The 17,638-nt window shown below is 46.8% G+C and overlaps 1 protein-coding gene across 3 annotated transcripts in view; it reads left to right on the top strand.

The window, feature by feature from the left end:
- The window catches only part of SACS (sacsin molecular chaperone), a 79,078-nt gene extending 62,364 nt beyond the window's left edge, over positions 1-16,714 (top strand). For 2 of the 3 annotated variants that reach the window (XM_070471672.1, XM_070471673.1), the window contains 2 exons: positions 126-152; positions 3,836-16,714. In XM_070471672.1, coding sequence (XP_070327773.1) covers positions 126-152; positions 3,836-15,393 — 11,585 coding nt within the window. In that variant the 3' untranslated portion in view covers positions 15,394-16,714. The remainder of the gene's footprint in view (positions 1-125; positions 153-3,835) is intronic. The other variant, XM_070471674.1, reaches the window with a different exon arrangement.
- The last annotated feature ends 924 nt before the right edge of the window (positions 16,715-17,638 follow it).

Here is a 17,638-nt window from a genome sequence, read left to right as displayed (position 1 = left end):
TACATAATGATGTATAAGATTATGAAAACAGTGCTATCTTAAGATTCAGAATAATTGCTGTAGCCATTATGTGAAAACTGTGACAATTTCGGCTTTTTCTAAGAACGGATTTAATTATATTCTAGCACAACAACTTCTCTGGGGATACTCAGGTATGATGACTGACTAAATGTTGTGTTCATTTGCAGCCTGATATTTTTGTTCATTTGATTCTTTGAATCCTGTTTTTTCATTTACCTCAGTAGCTAGAAGTTGTATCAGTATTATTTTCTGGTGCTAACAATTAAAGGAGAGAGGAAAGTATACTAGTAGAGTACATAGGTGGTTGTTACACACACCACAATCAGGCCATGTTTCAGTTCATAGAACATTTAGTCTCAAATGAAACAATTATGCTGAGATTGAGATTGGTATTTAAGCTGCGGGATTTAATGGAAGGGTGAGAGTGCCCACACTTGTTATATGATGAGATTGAAGTGGACAGAGGGGCATCCATTCTAGGATCTCTGTCGATGAAGTGTCAGTTATTGACTGTCTTTATAAAAAGTTTTGATAGACTTGTATTATTTTCCTCCAGTTCATGTTTCCCTGGAAAATCAGGATATGAGGTTAGCTTTACAGAAATTGTTTTTATAGTAAACATTATTTTTGGGGTCAGTCTATTCCTTGAAGCTAAAATTAATTTAGAAGCTGTCACTGTTATAGTGATAATTCATGTAAGTATTAACCTTGTTTTCTAGCTTGTAGGAAAAGTGGCTGATCCCCCACAGCTACCATGACTGTATTCCTACATCTTTAAGGAGTGATCACAGCGGAAGGCAGAGTCTTGTTGTCAGCAGGCGGCATGGTTAGCCGCCTGCCCGGGGTGGGGTGTGCTATGGGTGGCGTTGGCAACCGCCCAGCTTGTCGTCTATCTCCTGTTCAGAATGGAAGCGAGGACGGCACTGCAGTGTCACTGACGACTTCTTGAGAAGTCTGCTCGCAGCGCTGTTCTGAGCCAGCCTGGTGCCCTGTGGAGTAGAGTGAGGCTTCCCTGGGTCTTTGCAGAGCGCCGGGAGCACTGGGCTGGCCACCAAGCTGCTCTCTCCATCCTTGTGTGCTGCTTTTTCTTCTTTTAAAGATTTGACTGACAGATGGCCTACAATTTAACTGGCACCTCATCTTATTTTCAAGTGGACCGTAGCATCCTGTCTCCATCCACGTGGAAAATCTTCCTCAAAGTGAGGGCGGAACCATAGATTTAGCATGCTGACGGTTTTACCTTGAGCTGACCCACAGTAAAGCACAAACCACTCTGAGCAGAGTTGTTCCTAAATAGTTACAACTGATAAACACTGTCTGTCTCTAGGATCACGCCTGGCACTAAATACTTAACCTCTTTTGACAGTGCTGATAATTCTAAAGGCAGGGCCACAGAAGCACAAGTCATTTAATAAGTGCTGTTTAATTATTTTATGAATACCGGTTGAGGTGCTTCACAATTTCAAAGGTGCCCCAATCCAGGGCATGGAGACATTTTTCTGTGTTAACATTTATACTTTAGGGTAAAAGCTGAAAGCTTAACTACAAAATAAACAGAAATCAGAACTCCAGGTCTAATAGACTTCTGTGCTTAGAACTGTCTCTTACTACATTTTCTCTCTCCTTTATTTTCTATGATTTGTTTCATCAGAGCATGACTGGTGTTAATCGCATGTTACATGTGGTGTGCGCGTCAATCACATGTTACATGTGTGTGCAGTCACATGTTACATGTGGTGCGTGTGCCAATCACATGTTACATGTGGCCCACACAATCGCATGTTACATGTGGTGTGCGCGTGTCATTGACATTTTATTTGCACATTGATACTAGACAGCTGTTCTGAAGGTAGGTATGAGGCTTATAGGCTGCTGAATTTCATGCAAGGTTATTGGACAGGATTATCTGCAGAGTGCATGTTGGGTGGCAGTTATTAACATGAAACACAGTGTGCTGCACATTTGGTTTTTCTGTTTTTTGAGTGTTCTGAATTTTAATTTCTAACTTTTTTTGTATCTTTGGTATTATATCCTTGCCTTGTGATTTGGATATTCTATTATAGTTAATTCAACTATATTGAATTCTATGTTGAATTCAACATTTTTCAGCACATTAAAAATGAATTAAAAAATAATATTTTAATGGGACTCACAGACCAAGGAGACTGTGCTAGTCAGACTATAGACAAGATTTTCTGACTTCTTAAACACTACTGCCTGACTCACTCTAAGCCACATAGTGTAGAAACTGACAATAATCAGGACATGGGTATTGGTGTCTTCAACAGTTACAGAAGTGTGTCCTTGCTTAAACTTCTGTGGCAGTAATTTTAAATGTCTTATTGTAACATGAGAGGGAATCTTCTTGGTAGAAGTTAAGGCCATCTCCCTGGTGTGTGAGTCTGTGAAATGAGTGTCCTTCCCTGGTTAACAGATAATGATGGACAAAATTTCAAGGAGCTTGAGGTGTTCCCCTTTTTATATTTTTTTCCAAAATTAGTCTTTCCAGAGTCTAGATATTATATGTATGCTAGGGAGAAAATGGAATGTTAGTTTGCATAAGATTGAATTTGAGATGCTTTTTATTTCCGTGTATAGGCAAATACATACCCACAGGTATATCATGTTACTTTAAAATTTTATTATTTCTGGTATTGTAGACAAATACACAGAAACACAAAATGTGCTTAGAAATAAAATATTATTTTCTAGACCAATGGCTGAAAATCAGCAAACATGTTTTTTCCCCAGAAAAAACCTTACTAGCCTCCTGGTTTATCAACCATCCCAGAGTGCAGCTACCTGGTGGGGGAAGCATGCCATCACAGCTGGCCCCTGTGCCCCATTGCTTAACCCTGAAGCACTACTGCCAAGGCCAGAGTCGAGAAGAGTGCCCTTTCCTGGGTGATAAGCACAAGTGAACTCTGCCTCAGAGTGTCGTGCTTCCTGCCTGGACACGCACAGAGCATCTCAGAGCTGGAACCTCGGCCCCTTCCTCTCTCCAGTGAGCCCTCAAGTCCCAGAGAAGCCGCACTAGCCCCCTCTCTTCAAACGTGCAGTCATGGTGGACGGGAAGCTACAGGCTCCTGGCGGCCTCAGCTCTTGCAGCCTGGGTCAGCTAGGACAGGGACACCAGTCCCCATACCCTCACCTGGAGCCTTGCTTTATCCTTTCAGCTGCTCGGCTCCTGGGAACATCACAAAGAAAAATTCTTACAGGGCCTGCTTATAAATTGTCCTTAAATAAAATGAGGCTTCTTTAAACTTTATTCACAGTTTCTTTGATGCTCTTATTTGTGGACAAATCACCACTAAAAGTTATTTTCCATGTTGATTCCATTTGTATGATATTATAGGGTAATTTTTAAAATGCATGTAAATGCATTCTATATATTTATTTAAAATAAGCACTTTCCAGAGGCTTCCCTGGTGGTCCAATGGCTGAGACTCCGTGCTCCCAATGCAGGAGGCCTGACTCAATCCCTGGCCAGAAAACTAGATCGCACGTGCTACAACTAAAGGCCCCACATGCTTCAATGAAGACTGAAGATCCTGCATGTCGCAGCCAACACCTGATGAAGCCAAATAAAATAAATAAATAAAATTTATAAAAAAATAAAGTAAGCACTTTCCAGAGAAAAATATTACTTCCCTAGGCTCTATCAGCACAATTATGCCAAATTGTTGCATTTTTACAGTATGCTTAAAACTCTCAAAGTGACTTTCTAGGCCTATCTAATATGCAAGAATATGCAGGTTAAATAAGTGATAGTAGACTTGTATGTACTCATAGCATCTCTTTATGTGACTTGCAGGAAGACCCTGCACTCAGCTTCAGCTCCTGAATCCAGAACGCTTTGCACGTCTTATCAAAGAAGTAATGAACACATTCTGGCCTGGCAGAGAGTTGATTGTCCAGTGGTACCCATGCGATGAAGACAGAAAGCACCCGTCTGTTTCATGGCTTAGGATGGTGTGGAAGCATCTCTACGTACATTTTTCAGAGGATCTGACTTTATTTGATGAGATGCCGCTCATTCCCAGGACCCCACTAGAAGAAGGGCAGACATGTGTGGAGCTCATCAGACTCAGGGCTCCTTCATTAGTCATTTTAGACGATGAGTCTGAAGCACAGCTTCCAGAATTTTTAGCGGACGTGGTACAGAAGCTTGGAGGGATTGTCCTTAAAAAATTAGATGCCTCCATACAGCACCCGCTTATTAAAAAATATATCCACCTGCCCTCGCCGAGTGCTGTGCTGCACATCATGGAGAAGATGCCTCTGCAGAAGCTGTGTAACCAGGTCGCGTCGCTGCTTCCAACGCACAAAGACGCCCTGCGCAAGTTCTTGGCCAACTTGACTGAGAGCAGTGAGAAAGAGAAGAGAATAATTCAGGAGCTGACAATATTCAAGCTCATCAACCATTCATCCAGCCAGGGGCTGTCCTCTTACACCAGGCTGAAGGGCTGCAGGGTCCTGCACCCTGCGGCCACGCTCCCAGCCGGCCTGCGGCTCTCCATCTCGGTGGTAGACAGCAGTGATGAGGCCACTGTCCGTCTGGCGAACCTGTTGAAGGTGGAGAAGGTCAGGACCACCAGCTGCTTGAAGCTCATCTTAAAAGACATCGAAAGTACATTTTACTCTCAAGAAGAGGTGACACATCTTGTGCTGTGGGTCCTTGAGAACCTGTCCTCTCTCAAAAGTGAGAACCCAAATGTGCTTGATTGGTTAATGCCACTGAAGTTTATTCAGCTCCTGCCAGGGCGGCTGGTGATGGCTAGCGAACTCTTTGACCCTGACGTGGAGGTGTTGAAGGACCTCTTCTATGACGAAGAGGAAGCTTGTTTCCCACCCTCGGCCTTTACCTCCCCAGACATCCTTCACTCCTTAAGACAGATTGGTCTGAAAAATGAAGCCAGTCTCAAAGAGAAAGATGTTGTACAAGTGGCTAAAAAAATTGAAGCCTTACAGGCCAGTTCTTGTCCAAATCAGGACACTCTCCTGAAGAAAGCCAGGACACTCTTGCTGGTTTTAAATAAGAACCCTGCCCTGCTGCACTCATGTGAAGGGAAGGCGGCCCTAAAGAAGATAAAATGGGTTCCAGCTTGCAAGGAAAGGCCCCCGAACTATCCAGGCTCCTTAGTCTGGAAAGGCGACCTCTGTGAGCTCTGTGCACCCCCCGACATGTGTGATGCAGCCCATGCCATCCTGGTTGGCTCTTCACTTCCCCTCGTGGAGAGTGTCCATGTAAACTTGGAGAAAGCTTTAGGCATCCTCACAAAACCTGGTATCAACGCTGTCTTAAAGCACTTTAAGATCGTTGTGGATTGGTATACATCAAAGACCTTTAGTGATGAAGACTACTACCAATTCCAACATATTTTGCTTGAAATTTATGGATTCATGCATGATCATTTAAATGAAGGGAAAGATGCTTTCAGAGCCTTAAAATTTCCATGGGTTTGGACTGGCAAAAAGTTCTGTCCTCTTGCCCAAGCTGTGATAAAACCATTCCATGATCTTGACCTTCAGCCTTATTTGCATAGTGTGCCTAAAACCATGGCAAAGTTCCACCAGCTGTTTAAGGCTTGTGGTTCAATAGAGGAGTTGACAGCAGATCATATTTCTATGGTCATTCAGAAGGTGTATCTCAAAAGTGACCAAGACCTCAGTGACCAGGAAAGCAAACAGAATCTTCATCTTATGTTGAACATTATCAGGTGGCTTTACAGCAATCAGATTCCAGCAAGTCCCAACACTCCGGTTCCTATACATCATAGCAAGAACCCTTCCAAGCTTATCATGAAGCCAATTCATGAGTGCTGCTACTGTGACATCAAAGTTGATGACCTGAATGACTTACTGGAAGATTCTGTGGAGCCGATCATTTTGGTGCATGAGGACATACCCATGAAAACCGCTGAGTGGCTGAAAGTCCCATGCCTCAGTACAAGACTAATTAACCCCGAGAACATGGGCTTTGAGCAGTCAGGACAACGAGAACCACTGACGGTAAGGATCAAAAACATTCTGGAAGAGTACCCATCAGTGTCAGATATCTTTAAAGAGCTTCTTCAAAACGCTGATGATGCAAATGCAACAGAATGCAGCTTCATGATTGACATGAGAAGAAACATGGACATCCGAGAGAATCTCCTGGACCCGGGGATGGCGGCGTGCCACGGGCCGGCTCTATGGTCGTTCAACAACTCCCAGTTCTCGGATTCAGACTTCGTGAACATAACCAGGCTTGGGGAATCTCTGAAGAGGGCCGAAGTTGACAAGGTTGGGAAGTTTGGTCTTGGGTTCAACTCTGTGTACCACATCACTGACATCCCTGTCATTATGAGCCGAGAGTTCATGATAATGTTTGACCCGAACATCAACCACATTAGCAAGCACATTAAAGACAGGTCTAACCCTGGGATCAAAATCAACTGGAGCAAACAGCAGAAGAGACTCAGGAAGTTTCCTAATCAGTTCAAACCATTCATGAATGTGTTTGACTGTCAATTGCCCCTGACGGTGGAGGCACCCTACAGTTATAGCGGGACTCTGTTCCGACTGTCCTTCAGAACCCAGCAGGAAGCCAAAGTGAGCGAGGTCAGCAGCACCTGCTACAACACAGCAGACATCTACTCTCTGGTGGACGAGTTTAGTCTCTGTGGACACAGGCTCATCATTTTCACTCAGAATGTAACCTCCATGTACTTGAAGTACCTAAAGATTGAGGAGACCAATCCTAGTTTAGCACAGGACACAATAATCATAAAAAAAAAATCATGCTCCTCCAAAGCGCTGACTGCACCCGTCATCAGCGTTCTAAAAGAAGCCGCTAAGCTCATGAAGACTTGTGGCACCAGTAACAAAAAGCTCCCCGCCGAGGCCCCCAAGTCATCTTGTATCCTGCAAATCACAGTGGAGGAATTTCACCACGTGTTCCGAAGGATTGCAGACTTACAGTCACCACTCTTCAGAGGTCCAGAAGACGACCCAGCTACTCTCTTTGAAATGGCTAAAGCAGGCCAATCCAAAAAGTCGTCAGATGAGCTGCCCCAGAAAACCGTGGATTGTACCACGTGGTTGATCTGTACCTGCATGGACACGGGGGAGGCGCTCAAGTTCTCCCTGAGTGAGAGCGGGAGAAGGTTGGGCCTGGTCCCATGTGGGGCTGTGGCGGTTCTCCTTGCTGAAGTCCAGGACCAGAAATGGGCCGTACGGCCACAGGCCGGAGAAGTGTTCTGCTATTTACCTCTGCGGATAAAGACGGGATTGCCAGTTCACATCAATGGGTGCTTCGCTGTTACTTCAAACAGGAAAGAGATCTGGAAGACAGACACGAAGGGGCGCTGGAACACCACCTTCATGAGGCACGTGGTCGTGAAAGCGTACCTGGAGGCTCTCAGCGTGTTGCGTGAGCTAGCTGCCAGCGGGGAGCTGACGGACTACACTTACCACACTGTGTGGCCTGACCCCGACCTAGTGCACGACGACTTTTCTGTCATCTGCCAAGGGTTTTATGAAGACATCGCCCATGGGAAAGGGAAGGACTTGACGAAGGTCTTCTCCGACGGGTCTATGTGGGTCTCCATGAAGAACGTGAGATTTCTGGATGACTCCATACTTAAAAGAAGAGATGTTGGTCCAGCCGCCTTCAAGATATTTTTGAAATACCTCAAGAAGACGGGGTCGAAAAACCTTTGTGCTGTTGAACTTCCTTCTTCGGTAAAGCTAGGATTTGAAGAAGCTGGCTGCAAACAGATCCTGCTGGAAAATACATTTTCAGAGAGACAGTTTTTTTCAGAAGTGTTTTTCCCAAATATTCAAGAAATTGAAGCAGAACTCAGAGATCCTTTAATGAATTTTGTCCTAAACGAGAAAGTTGATGAGTTCTCGGGGATCCTCCGTGTTACCCCATGTATCCCCTGCTCTTTGGAGGGGCATCCTCTGGTTTTACCATCAAGATTAATCCACCCTGAAGGACGTGTCGCTAAGTTATTTGATACTAAAGACGGACGATTTCCTTATGGTTCCACTCAGGACTATCTAAACCCTATTATTCTGATCAAACTAGTCCAGCTAGGTATGGCAAAGGATGATATTTTGTGGGATGACATGCTGGAGCGTGCAGAGTCAGTAGCTGAAATTAATAAAAGTGATCACAGTGCTGCTTGTCTACGAAGTAGCATCCTGTTAAGTCTTATTGATGAAAAACTGAAAATAAGGGATCCAAGAGCAAAGGATTTTGCTGCAAAATATCAAACAATCCCTTTCCTCCCATTTCTGACGAAGCCGGCAGGTTTCTCTTTGGATTGGAAAGGCAACAGCTTTAAGCCCGAAACCATGTTTGCAGCAACTGACCTCTATATAGCGGAGCACCAGGATATAGTCTGTCTTTTGCAACCAATTCTAAACGAAAATTCTCATTCCTTCAGAGGCTGTGGGTCTGTGCCCTTGGCAGTGAAGGAGTTTCTGGGTTTGCTCCGGAAGCCCACAGTTGAGCTGGTTGTAAACCAGCTGAGAGAAGTTGCAAAGTCAGTTGACGATGGGATCACGTTATACCAGGAGAACATCACCAATGCTTGCTACAAATACCTCCATGAAGCAATGATGCAGAGTGACAGCACCAAGACGGCAGTCACTGAAAAGCTGAAAACCTTTAACTTCATTCTAGTTGAGAATGCGTATGTCAACTCAGAAAAAGTGGCTTTTCATTTAAATTTTGAAGCAGCCCCATACCTTTATCAGTTGCCTAATAAATATAAAAATAATTTCCGTGAACTTTTTGAAAGTGTGGGTGTGAGGCAGTCTTTCACTGTGGAAGATTTTGCCCTCGTTTTGGAATCCATAGCTCAAGAAAAAGAAACCAAACAAGTAACAGAAGAGAATTTTCAGCTCTGCCGGCGAATAATCAGTGAGGGGATATGGAGTCTCATTAGAGAAAAGAAACAAGAATTTTGTGAGAGAAATTATGGCCACATATTATTGCCGGATACTAACCTTAAGCTTCTCCCTGCGAAGTCTCTGTGCTATAATGACTGTCCCTGGATAAAAGTGAAGGACACCACTGTCAAGTACTGTCATGCAGACATACCCAGGGAAGTAGCCGTGAAACTGGGTGCAGTGCCAAAGCGGCACAAAGCCCTGGAACGCTATGCATCCAACGTGTGCTTCACGACGCTGGGCTCAGAGTTTGGGCAGAAAGAAAAACTGACCAGCAGAATTAAGAGCATCCTCAATGCCTATCCTTCAGAAAAGGAGATGCTGAAAGAGCTGCTTCAGAACGCTGATGACGCGAAGGCCACAGAGATCTGCTTTGTGTTTGACCCTAGGCAGCACCCAGTGGACAGGATATTTGATGATAAGTGGGCACCCTTGCAGGGGCCAGCACTGTGTGTGTACAACAACCAGCCTTTCACGGAGGACGACGTCAGAGGGATCCAGAACCTGGGCAGAGGCACCAAGGAAGGGAACCCTTGTAAGACTGGACAGTACGGGGTGGGTTTCAACTCTGTGTATCACATCACAGACTGCCCCTCCTTCATCTCTGGCAACGACATCCTGTGCATTTTCGACCCTCATGCCAGGTATGCACCGGGGGCCACGTCTGTCAGTCCTGGACGCATGTTCAGAGACCTGGATGCGGATTTCAGAACTCAGTTCTCAGATGTTCTGGACCTTTACCTGGGAACCCACTTCAAGTTGGACAACTGCACGATGTTCCGGTTCCCTCTCCGTAACACAGAGATGGCAAAGGTTTCGGAGATCTCATCAGTTCCATCATCAGACAGGATGGTCCAGAACCTTCTGGATAAGCTGCGGTCAGACGGGGCAGAGCTGTTAATGTTTCTTAACCACATGGAAAAAATCTCTATTTGTGAAATAGACAAAGCCACGGGTGCCCTGAACGTGCTGTATTCCGTGAAGGGCAACATCACTGACGGGGACCGGCTGAAGAGGAAGCAGTTTCACGCGTCTGTCATTGACAGCGTCACAAAGAAGAGGCAGCTCCCAGACATCCCAGTGCAGCAGGTCACTTATACCATGGACACTGAGGACTCTGAGGGGAGCCTCACCACCTGGCTCATCTGTAACAGATCTGGCTTCTCCAGCATGGACAAGGTGTCCAAGAGCGTTGTGTCAGCGCACAAGAACCAGGATATCACACTCTTCCCTCGCGGGGGCGTGGCCGCCTGTATCACCCACAACTACAAGAAGCCCCACAGGGTCTTCTGCTTCCTGCCACTCTCTTTAGAGACGGGGCTCCCGTTCCACGTGAACGGCCACTTTGCACTGGACTCGGCCCGCAGGAACCTGTGGCGGGATGACAATGGGGTTGGCGTGCGTAGTGACTGGAACAGCAGCCTGATGACGGCGCTCATCGCGCCCGCGTACGTGGAGCTGCTGGCCCAGCTGAAGAAGCGCTACTTCCCCGGCTCCGACCCAACGTTGTCGGTCCTGCAGAACACGCCCATCCATGTTGTCAAGGACACACTGAAGAAGTTCCTGTCATTCTTCCCCGTCAACAGGCTGGACCTCCAGCCAGACCTGTACTGTCTGGTGAAGGCACTGTACAGCTGCATCCATGATGACATGAAGCGCCTCCTTCCAGTGGTGCGTGCTCCCAGCATCGATGGCTCCGACCTGCACTCTGCAGTCATCATCACCTGGGTCAACATGTCCACCTCAAATAAAACCAGGCCGTTCTTTGACAATCTACTGCAGGATGAGCTACAGCACCTTAAAAACGCAGATTATAACATCACCACACGCAAAACAGTCGCAGAGAACATCTACAGGCTAAAGCACCTGCTCCTGGAGATCGGCTTCAACCTGGTTTACAACTGTGACGAGACTGCTAACCTGTACCACTGCCTTGTGGACGCCAATATCCCCGTGAGCTACGTCACCCCTGCCGATGTCCGGGCTTTCTTAATGACCTTTTCCTCCCCTGACACCAACTGCCATATTGGGAAGCTGCCCTGTCGTCTCCAGCAGACCAACCTGAAGCTTTTCCACAGTTTAAAACTTTTAGTCGATTATTGTTTTAAGGATGCAGAAGAAAGTGAATTTGAAGTGGAGGGTCTGCCCCTTCTCATTACCCTGGACAGTGTTTTGCAAACTTTTGATGCAAAACGTCCCAAGTTTCTGACAACATACCACGAACTGATCCCATCCCGCAAAGACCTGTTCATGAACACGCTGTACTTGAAGTACAGCAATATTTTACTGAACTGCAAAGTTGCAAAAGTATTTGACATTTCCAGCTTTGCTGACCTGCTGCCCTCTGTGCTGCCCCGCGAGTACAAGACCAAAAGCTGCACCAAGTGGAAAGATAGCTTTGCCAGTGAGTCTTGGTTGAAGAATGCCTGGCATTTCATCAGCGAGTCTATGAATGTGAAGGAGGACCAAGAGGAGACAAAGCCAGCCTTCGACGCTGTCGTGGACACCCTAAGAGACTGGGCCCTGCTCCCGGGAACAAAGTTCACTGTGTCGGCCAACCAGCTCGTGGTCCCTGAGGGGGATGTCCTGCTCCCGCTGAGCCTCATGCACATAGCTGTCTTCCCAAATGCCCAGACTGATAAGGTTTTTCATGCCCTCATGAAAGCCGGCTGCATTCAGTTGGCTTTGAACAAAATCTGCTCCAAAGACAGTGCATTTGTCCCTCTGTTGTCCTCTCACACGGCCAACATAGAGAGCCCCACAAGCATTTTGAAGGCTGTGCATTACATGGTCCAAACCTCAACATTTAGAACTGAAAAATTAGTGGAAAATGACTTTGAAGCACTTTTGATGTATTTCAACTGCAATTTGAATCACTTGATGTCCCAAGATGACATAAAAATTTTAAAGTCACTTCCATGCTACAAATCCATCAGTGGTCGCTACATGAGCATTGCGAAGTTTGGAACATGCTACGTGCTTACAAAAAGTATTCCCTCTGCTGAAGTGGAAAAATGGACGCAATCATCGTCCTCTGCGTTTCTTGAAGAAAAAATACACTTGAAAGAACTGTATGAGCTGCTGGGTTTTGTACCTGTGGATGATCTTGAGGTATATTTGAAACACCTCTTACCAAAAATTGAAAATCTCTCTTACGATGCAAAACTAGAGCATTTGATTTATCTCAAGAATAGACTGTCAAATGTTGAGGAGCTGTCTGAGATCAAGGAACAACTTTTTGAAAAGCTGGAAGGCTTGTTGATAATCCATGATGCTAACAACCGACTAAAGCAAGCAAAGCATTTCTATGACAGAACTATAAGAGTTTTTGAAGTTATGCTTCCTGAAAAATTGTTCATCCCAAAGGACTTCTTTAAAAAACTGGAACAACTTATAAAACCCAAAAATCAAGTTGCATTTATGACCTCCTGGGTAGAATTCTTAAGAAACATTGGGCTGAAACACATCCTCTCTCAGCAGCAGTTGTTGCAGTTTGCTAAGGAGATCAGTGTGCGAGCTAATACGGAAAACTGGTCTAAGGAAACGCTGCAGAACACAGTCGACATCCTTCTCCATCACATATTTCAGGAACGAACGGATCTGTTCGTGGGGGACTTCCTGAAAGAACTGTCTCTGATCCCCTTCTTGTGTCCAGAGCGGGCCCCCGTGGAGTTCATCCGATTTCACCCTCAATATCAGGAGGTGAATGGGACACTCCCCCTCATCAGGTTCAGTGGCGCCCAGGTGAACCCAAAGTTCAAGCAGTGTGACGTGCTGCAGCTGCTGTGGACGTCCTGCCCCATCCTCCCAGAGAAGGCCACACCCCTGAGCATCAGGGAGCAGGCGGGGAGTGACCTCGGCCCCCAGGAGCAGCTGGAGCAGGTTCTGAGCCTGCTGAACGTAAACCTTGACCCCCCTGTGGACAAGGTCATCAATAACTGCAGGAACGTGTGCAACATCACGACGCTGGATGAGGATATGGTCAGGACCAGAGCCAAGGTCCTGAGGAGCATATACGAGTTCCTCAGCGCCGAGAAGAGGGAGTTCCGTTTCCAGCTGCGGGGCGTTGCTTTTGTGATGGTGGAAGATGGCTGGAAGCTCCTGAAGCCGGAGGAGGTGGTAATCAACCTGGAGTATGAGTCCGATTTCAAGCCGTATCTGTACAAGCTGCCCTTAGAGCTGGGCACCTTCCACCAGCTGTTCAAACATTTGGGCACTGAGGACGTCATCTCCACCAAGCAGTATGTGGAGGTGCTGAGCCGCATCTTCAAGAACTCTGAAGGGAAGCAGCTGGACCCAAACGAGATGCGCACTGTCAAGAGGGTTGTTTCCGGCCTGTTCAGGAGTCTGCAGAATGACTCCGTCAAGGTGCGAGGCGACCTGGAGAACATCCGGGACCTCGCGCTCTACCTGCCGAGCCAGGACGGCCGGCTGGTCAGGTCAAGCATCCTGGTGTTTGATGACGCCCCACACTACAAGAGCAGGATCCAGGGCAGCATTGGGGTGCAGATGCTGGTGGACCTCAGCCAGTGCTACCTGGGGAAGGACCATGGCTTCCACACCAAGCTCATCATGCTCTTCCCCCAGAAGCTGCGGCCGCGCCTGCTGAGCAGCATCTTGGAGGAGCAGCTGGACGAGGAGACCCCCAGGGTGTGCCAGTTCGGGGCACTGTGCTCACTCCAAGGCCGGCTGCAGCTCCTGCTGTCCTCTGAGCAGTTTATCGCGGGCCTCGTCAGGATCATGAAGCATGAGAATGACAACGCCTTCCTGGCCAACGAGGAGAAGGCCATCCGCCTCTGCAAGGCCCTCCGGGAAGGGCTGAAGGTGTCCTGCTTCGAGAAGCTTCAGACCACACTACGGGTGAAGGGCTTCAACCCCATCCCCCAGAGCAGGAGTGAGACCTTTGCTTTCCTGAAGCGGTTTGGGAATGCTGTCATCCTGCTGTACATACAGCACTCAGACAGTAAGGACATCAACTTCCTGCTGGCCTTGGCCATGACGCTGAAGTCAGCGACTGACAACCTGATCTCTGACACGTCCTACCTAATTGCTATGCTGGGATGCAACGACATTTACAGGATCAGCGAGAAGCTTGACAGCCTAGGCGTGAAATACGACTCTTCAGAACCATCGAAACTTGAACTGCCAATGCCTGGCACGCCAATACCTGCTGAGATTCATTACACCCTGCTCATGGACCCCATGAATGTCTTTTACCCAGGAGAGTACGTCGGGTACCTTGTCGATGCCGAAGGCGGGGACATCTATGGGTCGTACCAGCCAACGTACACGTATGCCATCATCGTACAAGAGGTCGAAAGAGAAGACGCCGACAACTCAAGCTTCCTAGGAAAGATTTATCAGATTGACATTGGCTACAGTGAGTACAAAATCGTTAGCTCTCTGGATCTGTATAAGTTCTCACGGCCAGAGGAGAGCTCCCAGAGCAGAGACAGTGCCCCCTCTACCCCCACAAGCCCCACGGAGTTCCTGGCCCCTGGTCTTCGAAGCGTCCCACCCCTCTTCCCTGGGAAAGAGGGCATCAAGACCCCGTCTTCCAAGCATCATGCCCCCAAAAAGCTCAAGGCTACTTCTCTCCCAGAAATTCTCAAGGAGGTGACGTCTGTGGTGGAGCAAGCCTGGAAGCTTCCTGAGTCAGAGAGGAAGAAGATTATCAGGCGGTTGTACCTGAAATGGCACCCTGACAAAAACCCAGAGGACCACGACATGGCTAATGAGGTTTTTAAGCATCTGCAGAATGAGATTAACAGGTTAGAGAAACAGGCTTTTCTCGATCAAAATTCAGACAGAGCCTCGAGGCGGACGTTTCCCACCTCGGCTACCCGGTTCCAGTCGGAGAAGTTCTCCTTCCAGAGATTTTACACGTCATGGAACCAGGAGGCCACGAGCCACAAATCCGAGCGGCAGCAGCAAAATAAAGAGAAAGGCCCGCCGCCGGCCGGGCAGACGTACTCCCAGAGGTTCTTTGTCCCCCCAACTTTCAAGACGGTTGGCAACCCAGTGGAGGCGCGCAGGTGGTTGCGCCAGGCCAGGGCCAACTTCTCGGCCGCCAGGAACGACCTGCACAAGAACGCCAATGAGTGGGTGTGCTTCAAATGCTTCCTGTCTGCCAAGCTGGCCCTCATCGCGGCCGACTACGCCGTGCGGGGCAAATCCGACAAGGATGTGAAGCCGACGGCCCTGGCGCAGAAGATCGAGGAGTACAGCCAGCAGCTGGAGGGCCTGACCAATGACGTCCACACCCTGGAGGCCTACGGTGTGGACAGCTTAAAGACCAGGTACCCCGACCTGCTGCCCTTCCCGCAGATCCCCAACGACAGGTTCACGTCCGAGGTCGCCATGAGGGTGATGGAATGTACTGCCTGTATCATCATAAAACTTGAAAACTTCATACAACAGAAAGTGTGAGGCAAAAACCGGGGGAGAAGCAGGGAGCTAGGTCCTGGACATGTCGTAGCACAAATATGACTTGCTGTCCTTCCTTAAGCCTCATCGCCAGCATTCAGGGATGGTGAAGCACATTGGGGGTTGATCAGGTAGAATCTCGGCCTTCTTATTAATGTGGATGTCCACAGGGGACCTTGACCTGAGAGAGTAGTGTTTTAATGCTGGTGGTGAACTTGGAATTGCTGGATCTGGCTGGCTGGCTGGCTGGCTGGCTGGCTGGCCAGCACCTCTTTGAACTGCACTTTACACACCAAAGCTCAGCGGTCTGTTAGAGTCCCTGTGTCTCTGGTTGGTGGTGGGGGGCGGGAGGAGTTAGTTTTGTGTTTTTAATGTATGCAGTATTTTTGAAGGAGCTAATGAAACACTGGACATATCATTGATTGAAACAAATTAGGGGGATTAGGTCTGTGGAGCTTTATCATTTCTTTAAGCAGATCCACTTGGGTGCATTATCAGCTGGATCTGATTATGAGCCTGTTGCAGTTTTACATACTAGATACTCAGCACATGTGTAACGTGGTACAGTATTTTATCCTGACTACTACTTGATTGAGACTCTGCAGACAGCCCCCACTGGGGTACCCTGAGTGCCCTTCACATCCTCTTCCTGGAGGTCCCCCTCCCTGGGCCTGCAGGCGTCCCAGATCATGAAGGTGGCACGCAGGAGACCCCGGTGGTGGCCCCTGTTCTCGCTGGATGTGAATATTGCTTCTGAGAACTGCTTGCCAAAGCCATGCCTGTTACCTGTGAGGGCATTTGCTTGATGTTTGTTTGTAAGTGTTCCCTAATTTATATGGTGTGGTTGGACAGGATGTGCTCTTCCGTTGTCTAAAGGTGCTGCACTCAATATTTTTTGTCCTTCAACATGGCACTTAGTGGAGTTTTTTTCTTTGGATTTCACTATGAAGACATTAAAAAATTGTAAAGTCATGTGACAATATCCAGTAGGTTATAAAAGAGGAATTATCAGCTTGTGTCTTTCCCATGAATAATTCAGAACTGATGTTTAATTTTTATCATGTTTGAATGTCCTCTGAATGTTATATCCCTTGCAGAATATAAAAGATGATAATTAGTTTATTTAAGTGTGCTGGCTGTAAATGATGTGCAGTATAATATTTTATGCAATTAAGGGCTTATGGGACATATTACCACTTTTTTACTTGTACTGGTAATAAGGAATGTTTGCGCCTCCACTATTGTATTGCTTCTGGATGTGAGCCATGTGATGATTTCTGCTATTAAGTGCCACAATTTTAATAAAGCAAATGTACATATGAAATCATTGTAACTGGTATTTCCTGAGAAATAGTTCCTTGAAAATCAAACTTAGTATCTTCCTGTATTAAGGTTTGACATGCTGTGTATATGTGTGTTTATTGGAAATACTAGGACAGAACTTTCCTATACATTTATAATATATTGGAATATACTGGAATTTTAAGAGGTTTCTTTTTATGACTGAGTATGAAATACTTGGTATATACTCAGTTTATTAGGTGCTTGTTGATTTTGTTGAGTTGATTTTATTTCACCTTTTTAGGGAATGCGATTAGTTGACATTTGTGACTTTTGTTGTTGTTTAGTTGCTAAATTGTATCTGCTCCTTGCAACCCCCCCATGGACTAGAGCATGCAAGGCTTCCCTGGCCTCCCCTGTCTCCTGGAATTGGCTCAAATTCATGTCCATTGAGTCATGATGCTGTCCAACCATCTCATCTTCTGTTGCCCTCTTCTCCTTTTGCCTTCAATATTTTCCAGCATCAGGGTCTTTTCCAATGAGTTGACTCTTTGCATCAGGTGGCCAAAGTATTGGAGCTTCAACATATGTGATACACATATGTATTTAGAAATATATGAAATAGAATTATTCTGTAGTAGAGGCTGGATGGATGCCGACCTTGCCTCAGGGAAGGGCTGTGGGCTGGGACTAGTTCACACCTGAGCCCTAATAGGTGGGCAATGTTCCTCTTATACCTGAGGCACAAGTTTTCAAATCCTACACACCAAACTTGGGGTTCTCTGTCCCGGGGCCCCCCAAATGCTGGATCTCCAGCTATCTGGGACTTTTAAGTTCTTGCTACTTTAAAACTCAGATTCAACACTTGGAATGTATTTTATTGCTTTCAGATATTAAAATGTACACAGAAAATTTTGGCCTTTGTGATAGTTGATGTAGTTGGAGTTTTGTGTTTTTTCTAGACTTC

Source organism: Odocoileus virginianus, chromosome 8, assembly GCF_023699985.2.
Source record: "Odocoileus virginianus isolate 20LAN1187 ecotype Illinois chromosome 8, Ovbor_1.2, whole genome shotgun sequence".
In the NCBI taxonomy this organism is placed as follows: domain Eukaryota; kingdom Metazoa; phylum Chordata; class Mammalia; order Artiodactyla; family Cervidae; genus Odocoileus; species Odocoileus virginianus.
Note: the sequence above shows the minus strand (reverse complement) of the source record. Positions and strands in the feature narration are given on the sequence as shown.